At 46.5% G+C, this 17153-nt stretch overlaps 1 protein-coding gene and 1 long non-coding RNA gene across 2 annotated transcripts; one reads left to right on the top strand and one right to left on the bottom strand.

Moving 5' to 3' along the window:
• Positions 1-4067: 4067 nt before the first annotated feature.
• Positions 4068-5462, top strand: LOC136017845 (uncharacterized). The gene is made up of 3 exons (XR_010614113.1): positions 4068-4283; positions 4379-4525; positions 5288-5462. It is a non-coding gene; the product is annotated as an uncharacterized LOC136017845 (long non-coding RNA).
• Positions 5463-10986: 5524 nt separating this feature from the next.
• On the bottom strand, positions 10987-11946 carry LOC136016803 (olfactory receptor 5AP2-like). The gene has a single exon (XM_065684473.1). It carries the CDS (start codon positions 11944-11946, stop codon positions 10987-10989), a length of 960 nt encoding a protein of 319 aa, XP_065540545.1.
• Positions 11947-17153: the final 5207 nt, after the last annotated feature.

The raw sequence follows: 17153 nt of genomic DNA on the forward strand, positions 1-17153 counted from the left end.
TGATGTGAAGAGAGGTGAGCTTCTGCCAGACTCCAAGAGCCCAGCTTGTGGTGCTGGGGCTGTAAATACAGTTGCATGTGCTCTCCTGGGAGGAAGCCTCCAGGGCTGCTCATGCTTTACCAGAAGAAAACAAAGAGAAGAAACAGCAAAGGGTGTGAAATCACCTCTGAAAGGCACTGTGGTGCTTGGGCATCTGAGAGACATGGAGTGGATGAGCCATGCCTGAGCACAGCTACACAGCAGCAGTGATGAGCAGCTCACAGGATGCTTCTGACATACTTGTGGACTATGCCAAGCATTCTGTTTGTCATTGCCAACAGAATGAGAATGGGTTTAGAGCCATTTCAGATCTTGCAGAGGTTCTCCAAATGGGACATGAAAGACAGGTGACTCATTCTCTGGAGCTGCTGCTGTCCTTCAATGGACACTTGAGAGCCCAGTTTTCCATCCCCAGTGGGGTTATCCACTTGTAGTGCCTGGATGTCCAACACCTGAGCTGGTGACTCTGGGCTTCCACTGTATTCAAGGGTGAGAAATGAGCATTTTGAGGCAGGGATGAATTGTCTCATGGTGAACTAATAGGTTTTTGTACCACTGATCAGCCTCAGCTGTGGCTCCATCCCCACCCTCTGCCCATTGGTCCCCCATCTCTATTTAAGTTCAGCCCACGGTGCTTGTGCTTTATTAGAGCAGTTGTGGTTTTCAGTTTAGTAGGAGTTCTGCGCATCTGAGGTATCCATTGATGGTGACCTAAGTTTTGTTGTGGATCTGTTTAGCAATTTTTAGACTGGATGCTGACCAGGGGATTGACTTGGCTTGGACTTGTATCTGCCTCCTCACCACCAACTTTTCTGTTGCTCTGGAATCTTGGTTGAACTTGTCCTTGGTCTCTGTTCCTGCCCTGCTTCTCTTGCTCAGGTACTGTGGGATGGGCCCTGCACACGGTGGTGTTCTCCTTTGTCTCTGTTTAAAGATATTAAGGAATCAAAGCCCTGTGGCAGCCCCCAGGCTCCTGCAGAGTAGAACCCATCACCCTCTGCACCCAACAGCCCAGCCAGTGCTCACTGCTCTGGCAGTCCCTGTCTGTACAGACCATGTCCCTGCATGGGTAAAAATAGAGTTATTCTTCTCAGTGGCAGAAATAGAGTAGTAAGGGGAACTTTATTTCCCAGTATTTTTCTCTGGTTATCAGTTAATTCTGTTTTACCAAGTATGATATTAAACTTCTATGGCAGGACCTCTGTTATTCACCTGATATGGGAATTTTGTGTCTCTTCTCTCGCTGCTGTTTTCCAGAGCACACAGGGCACTGTTCATGACCCATATACTTCCCAAATAGAAGTTAATTCTCCTCCACAACAGGTAAAGGAAAGATATTTTCCCACATGTCGTGGTTTAAGCCTAGGCCATAAATCAGAACCACGCAGTCTACTCCCTCCCCACCACTTTCTTCCCCCAGCTCCTGGAAGGATGGGAAGGAGAATGGAAAGAAGGCAGCTCCTATGGGTTGAGATAAGAACAGTTTAGTAACTAAGGTATAACACAAACCACTGCTGCTACCACCAATAATAATAATGATAAAGGAAATTGTAAGGGAAGACAATACAACACCTCACCACCTGCAGACTCATACCTTGCCCCACCCCGCAGTGAATTAGCCCTTCCAGGTAACTCCCAGTTAACCTCCTGGGCATGATGTGCTGTGCTATGGAATACCTCTTTGGTCAGTTTGGGTCAGGTGTCCTGTCTCTGCTTCCTCCCGGCTTCCCCTCCTCCCTGGCAGAGCATGAGGCTCAGAAAGTCCTTGGTCAGAGTAAGCATTACTGAGCAGCAACTAAAACCATCGGTGTTATCAGGGCTGTTCCCAGTCTGAAAGTCAAAACCACAGCACTGCACCAGCTACTAAGAAGGAGAAAAAATGACTGCAACTGCTGAACCCAGGACACCACAGCAGTGGGGTTTTTTTTTTACGTTTTTCTGACCCAGACAGCTCTCAGTTACCATTGGTTCTGGGTTCAGGAGTATCTTTCACCTATGGAAACTTGCCTCCTACTGTATTTATAAGTGCAATGCACCACTTGGTGTTTCCTGGTGTGCTTTGGTGTGAGCTGGGCATGGACATGGGATGTGGGTGCTTATCTCCAGCTGGAATTCCATTTATCTCACCGTTTGAGTAAATGGCACTTAAAAAGAGTGTAAAACACACTTAAAATAAATGCAAGGATCCCTTGAAGTGCCTAAATTGTCCTTAACACTGGGTAATCTCAGCACAGTTCATCAATCTGTATTAGGTAGTATATTTTCTACAGTTCTTTACTTGAAGGTAAATCTAGTCCGAAGCTGAAGCCTGGGGAAGGATTTTCCTTGATATTCAAAGTTGCAGCTTGAGACCTTGATTCCCACCAGCTTCTGCTCTTTGAAAGGCACAAACAAATGCAATGAATCTTTTGAAACCTTTGCTCTGACTCTTTTTCAGCAAGCAAATGTAAAACTGCACTTCCTCTTCCCTCCCACCCCAGCAGCTTTAATAAAGAGCTCACAGGTAAGAGTGAGGAATTTTATTGGAGCTGAGGGACAAGGTCAAGAATCTTGCAAGAAAAATACATATTTTTCAGTGGCAAAAGTTGTAAATGAATAAAGGTGATGGTTGTTTCCTGTGAGGAAAAGAGGCTTGGGATAATTGTGGGTAATTTCTTCCTCCAGGCTGGGGACTGGGAACTGAAATGCAGTTTGAGGCTCAATCTCCTCTTGTTTTCTTCCAAGAATGGTGTGATTTTGGGGGTCTGTTTCTCATTCAGTACTGTCAAAGACTTTTGTGCAGAAACTGTGGAAGAACTTCCATGAAGTCATGAGTATCAGTGGAAAATCTCAATATTTCAGTGCCCCATAGGCTTTCACACTGGACATGAACTGTTCATACACAATGTACATACCTGAAGGAACTCACTTGGTGTGAGAACAGCTTAGAAAAACGGAAGGATAAAACCTGACCATTGCTCTAATGACACTGATCTCTTACAGAGTTTGGGTTTGTGCTTAATGTCTGCCATCTGTAGCAATGGCCCTGTCCTGAAGTGGGACAGACCTCCAGGTGCTGGGCATATGGGATTTCTAGTTTAAATGCCCATGAATTCAAGCAGAATGAGGCCCTGCTCACCTCTTTGCCACTTCTTTTAAGCCTCTCGTCTGTCTAGAAATACGTAACGGGGTCGGTATTGCTGTAGACATGAGTTCCCTGCTTCTTCACAGCAGCAGTGTTACAGCCTGATGTACTTCCGCTGGGAGTCAACCTTAAATTAGTCACACACCGCACTCTTCCACAGAGATTTTGTTCTTTATCTAGCATTAAATAGATCTTCAGTAGCCATTAAATAGCAGAAACTGTCTCGACTCAGGAGCCTGCAGGGAAATGCTGGTGTGCTCTTTATGGGGCTGTAGTCCAAAGGTAAGACAACCCAATAGGAAGATCAAACATTTGAGACCTGTTGCTCTGTCTTTGTTCTGTACAGGGGGAAGGTAAATAAGTAGGTTCTCTATGACCCAGGTTCCAGCTTTAGCATCAGACCGGGTTCTGGAAAAGAACCTTCTCCACGCAGGAAAAGCTTGAACAGGGCACTGCTGTAAACCTGTAAACCTGCAAAGCTGTGCTGACTGTAGAAACCTGGGTTGAGCGACAAACGGGAAAAGGGCACTAACAAACAGCTGCCTGAAGGAGGAAGAGCCCAGAGCACAGGGAGTGCTTGTTTGAGGCTTCACATCTAGTGATGCCAACATCTGCTGGCCTTCAGCAAACTGCTGCAGCCCCACATGTGCCAGAGGAACAGACAAGGTAGCACCAATTGCAGGCAGTGCAGGGACATTAAGTGACATTTATCCTGCTCTGCTGTTAACACTGTTGTAGGATTTTCCTGTGACTGAGTCCAGGAGAAATATTTGCCCTGCAAATATGACTGAACACCTGAAAAATAACCAGGTTCTGTCGGATATTACTGCAAAGTGAGACACTGATTTCAAACTAATATTCAGATGGGAGGATTTAAATAAATACATTTCAATTGAAGGCTACAGTGGCACATGAAAAATCAGCAAGCGCTTACTGTGTATTAGCCTGATACCAAATCAAACTCATTTCCCCCAGTCATAAAAGTTTATGCTACACCTGCACCAAAAAGAGCTGCAAAACCCCAGCTTTTTGCAATTTAGCACACAGAGAAACACAGCAGGTGCCTCAGGGTGATGGGAAGACCACATGCTTTGCTCCAGTGTACAAAGCAGTCCTGCAGGTATGTGTTAACATGTCTTAGAGGCCTTCTTCTTTAAATGTATTTAATATGTTCTAACTAAAGAGCTGCTGCTTTAGACCATCTACAAACTGTAGGTATCCAGAGGAAGAAAAGAACCACAGCAACCTTATTTCACCAGTAGCAAAGTTAAGAAGCACCCAAGGAGGTCACCTGGGAAGACTATTACAAGAACAGTAAAGAGTTTCTTGGTCCTTTGGAAGAGTATTCCCCATTCCCACCCAGTAAGTATGTGCCATGATGTTCATTTCGTATAGAAAGAAGTTTGATCCTGTGCCTTTTCACTTTGCTGGATAATAAGCTTGCTTTAAATAACACACGTCTTTAAACAGATGGAACACTAACATACTGAGTGGTTTGGTCACTGCTGACATGGTGAAAAGGGGCATCTCGCCCAGAAGCTGCTGAATCCCAGACAGGCACTTCCAAAAGACATTCACAGAAGGGCACTGCACTCCTGGGACATCAGGTTCCCAGTTAAGTACTACCTTTTCTTTAAGGGCTCCCCAACCACAACCCTACATCTGCAGGTAGTCAGTAGCTGTGACCCAGCTCTAGAACCAGGTCATGCTTGAAGATTCTAGATGAACATAAGTTTTCTAATCAAGAGCCCTGTAGATGTGAGAGCAGCAGGCAAGAAGGAAACCCAAAGACGAGCCCTGACATGGGGAGGTGATCAATACTAAAGATGAAAAGCAGCAACCTCCATTCCATGCCAATCCATTCCCTCCCATCCCATGCCATTCCATTCCCTACACCCACCCCGACCTGAATAACAATGGCACTGCTATTCCCCTGCAAAGCCAGGGCTTTTCAGCTCCAAAACCACTTTCAAGGACACGAAACACAAAGCTTACAGTGCAAAAAAGGTTTTATTTCAGGATTCCGTTTGATTTTAGTTTGGTTTCTTATCTTTTGCCTTACGTTATCTTCTTTTTACCGAATATCGAATGATGTCATGGGGTCTTGTTTTGGGTTGGTTTCAGAGCCGATGCTCACGAGCATCAAGCCCTTCAAGCACAGGCTGCTGTGCAGAAGCCAGAGCCCCTGGGGACATGGAGCCGAGGGAAGAGCAGAGGTGGCTCCCTCTGCGAGCTTGAGCAGCGGGCAAGAAGCGAGCCCAAAGGGGAGCCCTGTCAAGGGGCTGTGCTCAGTGCTACAGAGGACAAGCAGCAACGTCCAGGGGCTACCCCGGGAGTCGTGAGAGCTTCCTCCCCCCGCATGGGGGCATGAGGGGCCACCTGCGTGGAGCAGGAGCAGCAGCCTTTGGGCCACAAGAGCCCAAAGGAGCCCTGTCAAGGGGCTGGCTCACCGCTGCTGAGGAAGGCAAAAAACCTGCGGGGACACTGGCAGGCCCTCCATGGGGGAAAAAAGGCCTTCCCCCCCCAGCTGCAGGACACAAGGGGCCACCTTCATGGTGCATGAGCAGCAGGCAGTACCGCAGCCAGAATGGAGCAGAGGAGCCCTGGCAAGTGGTCCTGCTCCATGCTCAGAGGAAGGCAAAAAACCCCCGGCACCAGTGCCAATGTGGCCCGGGGGAAAATTCCTTCTGACCCCAGCACTGGCGATCGGCTATCCCTGAGCATGGGAGCAGGACCTGCTCCTGGTCCACAGGCTGCTCGCGCCTCCCCGCAGATGCCCAAGCCGTATTCTCCCTCGATCTGGAGCCACCTCAGGGGCTGCTGAGAGTGGCCAAAGGCCCCCGGCCCCATCCAGCCTGGGGGCGAGAATCCATCCTTCCTACACGTGGCAGGGCATCAGTGGCTGCTCCAAAGCGCTGGCTTCTCCGGAAGCACCTCTGCATCCCATTGCTTATGGCTGCTGCCCCCGGCTCCGTGGGGGATGAGAATGGGGAGCTCTGCGGTGCTCCTCAAAAAGGCGTTCCCAGCATCTAGCCCTGCCTATCCAGCTGAAAAGGACTGCTATCCCTGCTGCGAGCTAAGAAGCTGGCCCTGCCAGGAGCTGGCCTTGCAGCGCACAACTCTGAAGCTCTTCTCTGCCCAGCCTCTAGCTCTGCCTGCATTTCAGGGCCGTCTGCCTGCGATATCTGTCACCTTGTTGATCGCTGGGCTTGATTCAGCTCATCTGGAGGGCTACACACGTGTCCCCTTCCTCCCTTGCCACTCCACACGCGTCCCTCCCCAGACTGCATGCTTGGCAAGAGGACAACCTTCCCCGACACAGGCGCTCCCCTTCCTCACTCACGGCTATACAGTAGCCGCGCTCTCCTGCTAGAACCTCCAAACAAGGAACTGCAGCAGCTCCTCAAGGACTTCCTGTAGGAAGTCCTGGGCTTCCCTGACCCAGTAGGGCACAGGAGGCCAGAGGACACAGGAGCCTGCTCCCTCCCGGGACATTGTGACTGCTGCGTTGCCAAGTGACGGCATGGAATGGAATGGAACGGAACGGAATGGAGTGGAGCGGAATATGTCTGAGCATGCGTTAAAAAAGCTGGGGGAGCTCTTCACAGCATTCCAGTCCTTAAAGGGTAGCTACAAGGGGGGCAGAGGCTCTCTCTTCAGCAAGTTCCCGTCCCGCAGGCAGGGGCAGGCACACCTCCCACTAGAGCAGCTTGCTCAAAGCCCCATCCGACCCGCCCCCTTCGGCTAGCTTCGGCTCCGCTGGGCTCCATTCCGGCGGCACAGTCCCCTTCGGGGGGGACAAAAGGAGGAGTCTGCGCAAATGGGCTGTCTGTAATTCCCAACAGGAAGAATTCAGTCTGGGTGTGATTTCCTCTCATGACCAGGTGTTCCCTGCTGAGGGAAAAAGAGGAGAAACATCAAACTGATAAAAAAATATTCACTTTCGGACTGTATCTAACTCCAATCAATGACCATTTTAACTGCCACTTTTTAGAACATTCCAAGATATTTTCTTACCTAAATTATATGTATTTCATGTTTTTCCAATGAGGTATTTAGAGAAGATCAGGCAGTTTGGTGAAGCAGCAAATGGCATTATTTTTTTCTATGCTGGGACAATTAAAACTCTGTATTTAGTCAAGCACGCGTGTTTTCGGGTTTGAGCAAAGAGTCAAATCTTTATTCACTTCCAGTTTGAAGGAAATTTGTGTCAGAAGACACCTCAGAGGAACCTCATAAGATAGCACATAAACATGGAGCAAGAGAAAGTCCCAGTCCCAGTAAAACCACAGCTTACAGATGAATGACCTCCAGGCATTTTCCCTTGGGGTTTGATTCTCATTCGGTCACCAAACCACATTTATCAAACTGTTTGAGCTTATTCACAATAGATAGCACTCACACTGGTAAATTAATGATTTCTAACTTTTTTGAGCTACAGCACGCTGAAGCATCCTAAACCCATGAGCTTTAAGTTGCTTGCTCTACAAAGGAGTTGATGTTATACCAGCCTAATTCCAAAGGCCAATTTGTTAGTGACTATATTCTTCTGACAATCTGGAATGTTGAATTTCTTTATAACAATGTAAGATTCGTGCTCATTTACCTCTTGAGTAAATCAGTGCATCTTGCTTTAGCTGCCTATGTAAAAGAAACACAATCTGCATCAGACATTGCTCCCCCTTCTTACAAAGAAAACGCACGTTGATAAGGCTGTTCTCTGACAAAGACAGAAAAAAGACGTCCTGAGGACATGGACAATAAAGCCGACTGCTTCAATGCAGTTGAGGCTCTGCTTTTTTGTTGTGTTACCTCCTGTGCCTTCCTTCCGTCACCGAGTGATGGGATCCAAAGGTTTATCCCCAGTGCAGCAGAGAACATCTATGTGTCGGCATCACCTCTGTTAAGCACCTGATGTGAAGAGAGGTGAGCTCCTGCCAGACTCCAAGAGCCCAGCTTGTGGTGCTGGGGCTGTAAATACAGTTGCATGTGCTCTCCTGGGAGGAAGCCTCCAGGGCTGCTCATGCTTTGCCAGAGAAAAACAAAGAGAAGAAACAGCAAAGGGTGTGAAATCACCTCTGAAATGCACTGTGGTGTCTGGACATCTGAAAATCGTGGCCTGAATGAGCCATCCTTGAGCACAGCTACACAGCAGCAGTGATGAGCAGCTCATAGGATGCTTCTGACATACTTGTGGATCATGCAAAGGTTTTTGTCTGTCCTTGCAAACAGAATGAGAATGGTTTTAGAGACATTTCAGATCTCACAGAGGGTCCCCAAATGGGACATGAAGCACAAGTGACTCCATCACTGGAGCTGCTGATGTTCCTCCATAGACACTTGAGAGCCCAGTTTTCCATCCTCAGTGAGGTTATCCACATGTAGTGCCTGGATGTCCAACAGCACTGTATTCCTGGCTTCCACTGTACTCAAGGGTGAGAAATGGGCTTTTCCAGGCAATGATGAGTTGTCCAAGGGTGAACTAATAGGCCTCTCTTCTCCTGAGCAGCCTCAGCTGGGGATCCATCCCCACTCTCTGCCTATTTGTCCTTCATCTCTATTTCAGCCCAGGATGCTGGAGTTCTGGTTTCTAGTTTAGCAGTAGGTGTGCACATCTATTTAATCCTTTGATGGTGATCTAGGCTTTCTCATTTACTTGCCTGACATTTGCCAGATCTGAGTGGGGACCTGACCAGGGAATTGACTTGTCTTCATCTTGGACCCACCTTATTGTCACCGTCTTGTCTGATGCTCTGGAGTCTTGGCTGCACTTGGCTCAGGTCTCTGTTCCTGCCCTACTTCTGTTGCTCAGCTGCTGTGAGATGGTCCCTGCACACCAGGGTGCTCTTCTTTGCCTCTGTTTAAAAAGATTTAAAGTACTAACCCCTGTGGCAATATTTAGGCTCCTGCAGAGTAGAGCCCATCACTCTCTGCATGCAACAGCCCAGCCAGTGCTCACTGCTCTGGCAGTCATTCTCCATCCAGACCATGTCCTTGCATGGGTAATATAGGAGATAGTCTTCTGAATGAGGAAAATAGTGTAGTAAAGTGCACATTTTATACAACTGTTATTCTCTGATCTATAGTGTCTTCTTTTTTGCCAAGTATGATGTTAGAGTTTTATGGAGAAGACCTCTATTATGTGTTTGATGTGGAAAGTTTGTGTCTTCAGCCAGGGGATTCTGAATTTTGTAGATCCCTTCTCTGCAAAGATTGAAGCAGAATCAGGCAATGATGCTCTCAGTATAAAATGTATTTCCAAAACCTCAAGCCTGTTTCTTGTATTGCTGGAATTGACACTTGTGCCTCCCCCACACGTTAGACTGAGGTTCCTCTGGGCAGTTCCCTGAGTTGAATCCACCACATACACGACTATGGCAATCCAGAGCTCTCTTAGGAGCGTAGCACCAAGTCTGGATAAATGTTTGAGCATTTCAGTTGTCTCTGCTTTGAGAACTTTATCAAAGCCAAGAGGAAATAAGGACACCAGAGTGGGGCAATTTATCAAGCAGCGATGAGCCCAGCACGTGACACTTCTCTTCTAGGCTCCCTTTCCCTTGAAAGCTTGAAACAAATGATCTTTTGAGGTCCAGCTTATGCTGTCTGGTGCTCCATGATTCTGTATGTATAGTCAAAGCAAAGATATCCATCTCACTAGAAGTGAGGAAAGAAGGTTTGGTGACGGATTTAAAGGAAGTTCTCTGATACCAAAGATCTCTGTCCTGCAAACTCTTTGGCATTTAATTATACCAAGCCTTGCTCCTTCATTCTCTGCAGGAAAAGCCACTGTTCTCCCGGATCTGAGACAATGTCTGCTCTCTAGCAGCTGTTTCCCAGAGCACATGAAAGAGTGTTCACTGTCCATATACTTTCCCAATATAAGTTAATTCCCACTCACAGCAGGTAAAGGAAAGGCGTTTTCCCCCATCAGTGTGTTTTGGCTTCTTTGAGACCCAGACAGCTCTCAGTTACCATTGATTCTGTATTTAGGATTGTCTTTCCCCTATGGAAGATTGCTACATTTTAAATGGAAGTGCAATATACCATTTTGTTTTCCTGGTGTATTTTAGCCTGAGCTGGGCAGAGACACGTGGGTATTCATCCCCAGGTGGAATTCCATTTATCTCTCCATTTGAGTAAACAGCATCTAAGATGAATGTAAAGCACCACTTAAATTGAATGGGAGGAAGCCTTAATATGCCCAGCTTGCCTTTAACACTGGGCAGCCTCAGCACAGTTCATCACCCTGTATTATGAATGATATTGTCTACAGTTTCTTCCTTGAAGTGAAATCTATTGTGAAGCTACAGCCTCGGGACAGATTCCCCTTTATATTCAAAATGCAGCTTGAGATCTCGATTCCCACCAGCTTCTGCTCTTTGAAAGGCACGAACAAATGCAGCGAATCTTCTGAAACCTTTTCTGTGACTCTTTTTCAGCAAGCAAATGTAAAACTACACTTCCTCTTCCCTCCAACCCCAGCAGCTCTAATGAAGAGCTCGCAGGTAAGAGTGAGGAATTTTATTGGAGCTGATGGACAAGGTCAAAATTCTTTCAAGAAAAAGACATCTTTATCAGTGACAAAAGTTACGACTGAATAAAGGTGATTGGTGTTTTCTGTGAGTGAAAGAGGCCTGGGATAATTCAGGTAATTTCTTACTACAGACAGGTGACTGTGAAGTAAATTGAAGTTTGAGGTTCCTTCTCCTTTTGATTTCTTACAGGGAAGATGTGATGGCTGGGTCCACATAAAATCATGAGGGTTAGTGGAAAAATCCCTTTATTTTAATGTCTTATAGGCTTTCTCACTTGACATGAAATGTTCATGTCCCGGATGATACAGCTCTTCTATGTTGCCAGTGGCTAAAAATCCTTCTCCCACACTTCAGCAGAGCCCCTTTCACTTCCTTGTTCCTCAGGCTGTAGGTGAATGGGTTGAGCATGGGGATGAGCAGAGCATAGAAGATGGAGGCCACCTTATCCAGGCTCCTGTGGCTAGATGGAGGTTGCAGGTACATGAATAATGCTGTCCCAAAGTACATGGAAACAGCCATCAAATGGGAGGCGCAGGTGTGGAAGGCTCTGGCCCTGCTCTGTGCTGAGCACATCCTCAGCACCGTGCAAATGATAGAGATGTAGGAGAACAAAATGATCACGCTCATGCCCACCAGGTTGATGGTGACGAAGGCAAAGATGACCATCTCACTGCTGTGGGTGTCAGAGCACACGAGCTTTAGCAAAGGAACTTCCTCACAGAAGAAGTGGTCAATGTGGCTGGGACCACAAAAGAAACCTCCAAACACGCACCATGTGTAGATGATGGCACTGAGGAAGGCGAACAGGTAGGATGCTGCTACCAGCTGCCGGCAGACATGGCTGGAGATGATGGTCACATAAAGCAGGGGCTGGCAGATAGCAACGTGCCGGTCGTAGGCCATCATGGCCAGCAGGTGACACTCAACAGTAGCAAAGAAAACAAAGGTGAGGAACTGCATCATGCAGCCAGTGAAAGAAATGGTTTTGTCCTCTGATAACAGGTCTGCCAGCATCCTGGGGGAGATGTCTGTGGAACAGCAGATATCAATGAAGGCAAAATGGGTGAGGAAGAAGTACATGGGGGTGCGGAGACTGGGAGACACCCGCACCAATGTGATAATGCCAATGTTCCCCACCAAAGTCACAATGTAAATCAACAGAAACAAGAGAAAAAGAGGAGTCTGTGCACCTGGGCTGTCTGTAAGTCCCAACAGGATGAATTCTATCTGGGTATGATTTCCTCCCATGACCTGGTGTTACCTGCTGAGGCAAAAGGAAGAGAAACATCAAAGTGATCATAAATGGAGATTCAGATCTGGCCCGTATCTATCTACAGTCAATGACCACTATACCTGCCACATTTTAGATTATGGCAATATATTTTCTAAAAAAAAAAAAAAAAAAAAAAATTTTCAGATGAGGTATTCAGAAAAGAACAGGGAGTTTGTTGAAGAAGGAAATGGCATTTTTATTTTTCTGTGCTGGGACAGTTAAAATTATGGGTTTAGTCCAGCACGTGTATTTTCGGGTTTGAGCAAAGAATCGCATCTTTAATCACTTTCTGTTTGAAGCAAATTTGTGTCAGAAGACACCTCAGAGGATCCTCATAGAATTGCACATAAACATGGAGCAAGAGAATTTCTCAGTCCCAGTGAAAGCCCAGCTTACACACACATTACCTACAGACATTTTCTCTTGGCTTTTGATTATCATTCCAGTCACCAAGTCACATTTAACAAACTCTATGAGATCATTTACAACAAATAACAATGACATTGTTGAATTCATGATTTATACCTTCCTGAGCTTCAGCACGCTGAAACATCCTAAACCTATGGGCATTCAATTTCTCGCTTTAAAAATGAGTTGATGCTATAACAGGCTGATTCCAAAGGCTGATCTGTTAGTGACCATATTCTGCTGACAATCTGAACTGTTGCATTTCTGTATAATAGAATAAGATTCATCCTCTTTTAAGTCTTGACTAGATCAGTGTATCTGGCTTAAGCCGCCTATGTAAAAGAAATACAACCTGCATCAGACACTGCTCCCTCTTATCATAAAGAAAACCCATGCCGGTAAGGCTGTTTTCTGACACACCTTTACCAAGGAGGACACAAGGACATGCAGAACCTAAGTGTAGGTGAGACTGTGCTTTTTTTTGTTGTTACCTCCCATGCCTTCCTTCTGTTACAGAGTGATGGGAGCCAAGGCTTTATCCCGAACGCAGCAGAAAACATCTGTGTGCCGGCATCACCTCTGTGAAGCTCCTGATGTGAAGAGAGGGGAGCTCCTGCCAGACTCCAAGAGCCCTGCTTGTGGTGCTGGGGCTGTAAATACAGTTGTATGTGCTCTCCTGGGTGGAAGCCTCCAGGGCTGCTCATGATTTACCAAAGGAAAACGAAGGAAAGGAAAAGCAAAGGGTGTAAAATCACCTCTGAAAGGCATTGTGGTGCTTGGGCATCTGAGAGACATGGTGTGGATGAGCCATCCCTGAGCTCATCAGCTGAGAACATCTCAGCTACACAGCAGCAGTGATGAGCAGCTCAAAGGATGCTTGTGACATACTTGTGAACTATTCAAAGGCTTCAGTTTGACTCTGGCAACAGAATAAGAATGGGTTTAGAGACATTTATGATCTTGCAGTGGATCCCTAAATGGGACATGAAGCACAAGTGACTCCTCTGAAGCTGATAATGTCCCTCTGTGCACACTTGAGATCCCAGTTTTCCAGCCCCAGTGGGGTTATCCACATTTATTGCCTGGATGTCCAACACTTGAGCTAGTGTCTCTGGGCTTCCACTGTACTGAAGGGTGAGAAACGGGCATTTTGAGGCAGTGATGAAGTGTTCCCGGGTGAACTAATAGGCCTTTATCACCCTGACCAGCCACAGCTGTGGCTCCATCTCCACCCTCTGCCCATTTGCCCCCCATCTCTGTTGAAATTCAGCCCAGGGAGGTTGGGCTTTAGTAGAGGTGTTCTTGTTTCCTGTTTAGCAGGAGTTGTGCATATCTTTGGAGTCCTTTGGTGGTGACATAGGCTTCATCATGGATCTGTTTAGCAATTGTTGGACAGGATGTTGACAAGGAGATTGACTTGCCTTAGTCTTGTCTCTGCTTCATGATTACCAGCTTTCCTGATGCTCTGGAGTCTTGGCTGCAGTTGGTGTAGGTCTGTGTTCTTTCTCTACTTCTCTTGCTCAGGTACTGTGGGATGGTCCCTGCACACGGTGGTGTTCTCCTTTCTCTCTGTTTTAAGAGATTAAGGAAACCCCTGTGGCAGTCCCCGTGCTCCTGCAGAGTAGAACCCATCACCCTTGGCACCCAACAGCCCAGCCAGTGCTCACTGCTCTGGTAGTCCCCCTCCATTCAGACCATATCCCTGTATGGGTAAAAAAGCAGTTATTCTTCTCAGGGACAGAAATAGAGTAGTAAGGGGAACTTTATGTCCCAGTATTTTTCTCTGGTCATTATTTAATTTTCTTTTACCAAGTATGTTGTTATATTTCTATGGCAGGACCGCTGTTACCTACCTGATACGGGAATTTTGTTTCTACAGCCAGGAGTTTCTGCATTATGTAGACCCTTTGTCTGCAAAGATTGAAGCAGAATCATGCAATGATGCTCTCAGTATAAAATGTATTTCCAAAACTTCAGGACTCTTTCCTGTATTGCTGGAATTCACAATTCCGCTGCTGCTGCACATTAGATTGAGGTTCCTCTTGGACATTCAAAAAGTTGAATCCATTGCATACAAACCTACGGCAATCCAGACCTCTCTTAGGAACGTAGCACCATGTGTGGGTAAATGTTTGAGCATTTCAGTTGTCTCTGCCACGGAAACTTTATTACAGCCAAGAGAATATAAGTACACCAGAGTGGGGTAATTCTTTCAAGTAGTGATGAGCCCTACACATGACACTGCTCATCTAGACTCCCTTTCCCGCAAAAGCTTGGACCCAACTTGGGCTTTTTGTGGCTCTAGGATTCTGTATGTACAGTCTAAGCAGAAATATCCAACAAAATAGAAGGAAGAATACAAGGTGTGGTGAAGTTTTTCAAGGCAGCTCTCTGATATCAAAGGTCTCTGTCCTGCTGAGCTCTCCATCATTTAACTATATTGATTCTGGCTCTTTCATTCACCAAAGGTTGAAGCCACTTTCCCAGAGACAAAGGACAACATCTCCTCTCTTGCTGCTGTTCGCCAGAGCCCACAAAAAACACTGTTCGCCGTCCATATACTTTTCCAATGTAAGTTAATTCCCACTCACAGCAGGTAAAGGAAAGATTTTCTCACATCAGTGTGTTTTAACTTCTTTCAGACCCAGATGCTTCTCAGATACCATCAATTCTGTGTTCAGGATTGTGTTTCATCTGGGGAAACTTGCCATGCTTAAGTTATACGTGCAACACACCGTTTGGTTTTCATAGTGTATTTTAGCATGAGCTGGGTATGGACATGGGATGTGGGGGCCTACCTCCAGGTGGAATTCCATGTATCACAACTTTTAAGTAAATGGCAATTCATGTGAACGTAAAACACCCCTTAAAATGAATGGGAAGAGGGCTTGATGTGACCAAATTGTCCTTAACACTGTGTAGCCTTAGCACAATTCGTCATCATTTATTATGAATTATATTGTCTACACATTCTTTTGTTAAGTGAAATCTCTTCTGAAGCTGCAGCCTGGGGAGGGTTTCCCCACGATATACAAAGGTGCAGCTTGAGACCTTGATTCCCACCAGACCTTGATTCCCACCAGCTTCTTGTCTTTGAAAGGCGCGAACAAATGCAATGAATCTTTTTAAACCTTTTCTCTTACTTTTTTCAGCAAGCAAATGAAAAACTACACTTCCTCTTCCCTCCCACCCCAGCAGCTTCAATAAAGAATTCGCAGGTAAGAGTGAGGAATTTTATTGGAGCTGAATGACAAGGTCAAGAAGCTTGAAAGAAAAATAGGTATTTATCAGTGATGAAGGCTATAACTGGGTAAAGCTGATTGGTGTTTTCTGTGAGGAAAACAGGCCTGGGATAATGGAGGGTGATTTGCTCCTCCAGGTTGGTGACTGTGAATTGCAATGAAGTTTAACGTTCCTTCTGCTCTTGGTTTCCTTACAAGGAAGGAAGATGTGATGTCATGCACCTGATTGAAGGGACATAGGGATTACTCTGACTCCCTCCCCTGGTCAAAGCCCCTCTGGGTACCATCAGCTCAGCCATCAACACCCGATATTAAAAAGCACAGGGAGGTGTTGAAGCATTCACAGAGTTGTGGCTGCTCATGCGAAGCCTCTACAGCTCTGGAATAGGGAAGAGAAATGTGGAATGCAGTCCCCTCTCCCCTTGCATCCATCCCAAATGCTCGTCCTGTCTCTGTGCTGGCACCTGGAACCTCCCATCTTGTCCCACACCTCCCATCTCCGTGCTCAGTCCCAGCCATTCATAGATAGGTTTTCCATCAGATAATTCATATGCAGATGTATTTAACGGGGTACATGAGAAATCCAAGCTAAAGCCTGAAAATTTTGGTTTATATATCATATACTCAACACCTTTAGGTGGATATTTGGGTTGGTCATAGGAAACTCACTGCAATCACAGCAAAGCTCTGCTGGAGCCAAGACCACTGCTTTCCCTTAACCTTATGCAGGGTGAGGGTTCTTCAGAAGCAAATAAGCTTAGAACCTTAAGCAAATTTTCTGATGAAAAGGATGCACCACATCTAAGGAGGGTACAGATGAGCATTGATTCGGTTTGAAAAAGCTTCACACGCAATGCTGGATGGAAGCACTGTAGAATTTAGCAGCATCCAGTGATCTTGCCCCTTTGCTGTTAGCGATTATTTGTATAATATATACCCTTCAATAAATGCATTGTAGAGATGAGAGGCTACGGAAGGGAACAGCCATGCTTTGCATGCTTTGCTGTGCCTGGCTTTTCCTCCCCGGCAGTCTGTGGGTGTTTGGAAAATGGTGTCATGCATGTGTAGCCTCATATATAAGGATGGCCTGTATAGCCATACGGGGACACACGTTAGGAGGAGCTATGCCCCGTGTCTCCCGGCACCACAAGAAAGAATACCTGCTTGTCAACTTGAAACTCTGTTGGCGAGTTTGTTCCTGGAGTTTTCTCCAAATCAAGGCTTATCTAGTAATGGTCTCATTGCAACTGCCTCTGCTGAGGAAGAAAAGCAAGAGCAAATAAGGAGCAAGCAGATCCTTTCCCTGGAGAGCAACTTGCCGAGCCTCACGGTTGGGCTCCCAGTCCTGGCTCCCCTCACAGCTGCTGCAGCTGCTGCAGCAGCATAGAAGAAGGAGCCTTTGGTAGGGGCAGAGCAGAGCAGAGCGAGTTCTGCTCCTGCCTCCCCGAGGGCTTTGCTTACCCCTGCAAACTGCTTATTGCCTTGGTGCTCTTTCGGACAACAGAGCTGCGGTGTTGCACGTACCCCCTCAC

This window comes from Lathamus discolor, chromosome 6 (genome assembly GCF_037157495.1).
Source record: "Lathamus discolor isolate bLatDis1 chromosome 6, bLatDis1.hap1, whole genome shotgun sequence".
Taxonomy (NCBI): Eukaryota; Metazoa; Chordata; class Aves; order Psittaciformes; family Psittacidae; genus Lathamus; species Lathamus discolor.

Coding starts and splice junctions, on each gene's coding strand:
- LOC136016803 (XM_065684473.1), bottom strand. CDS start 11,946: ATGGGAGGAAATCATACCCAGATAGAATTCATCCTGTTGGGACTTACA.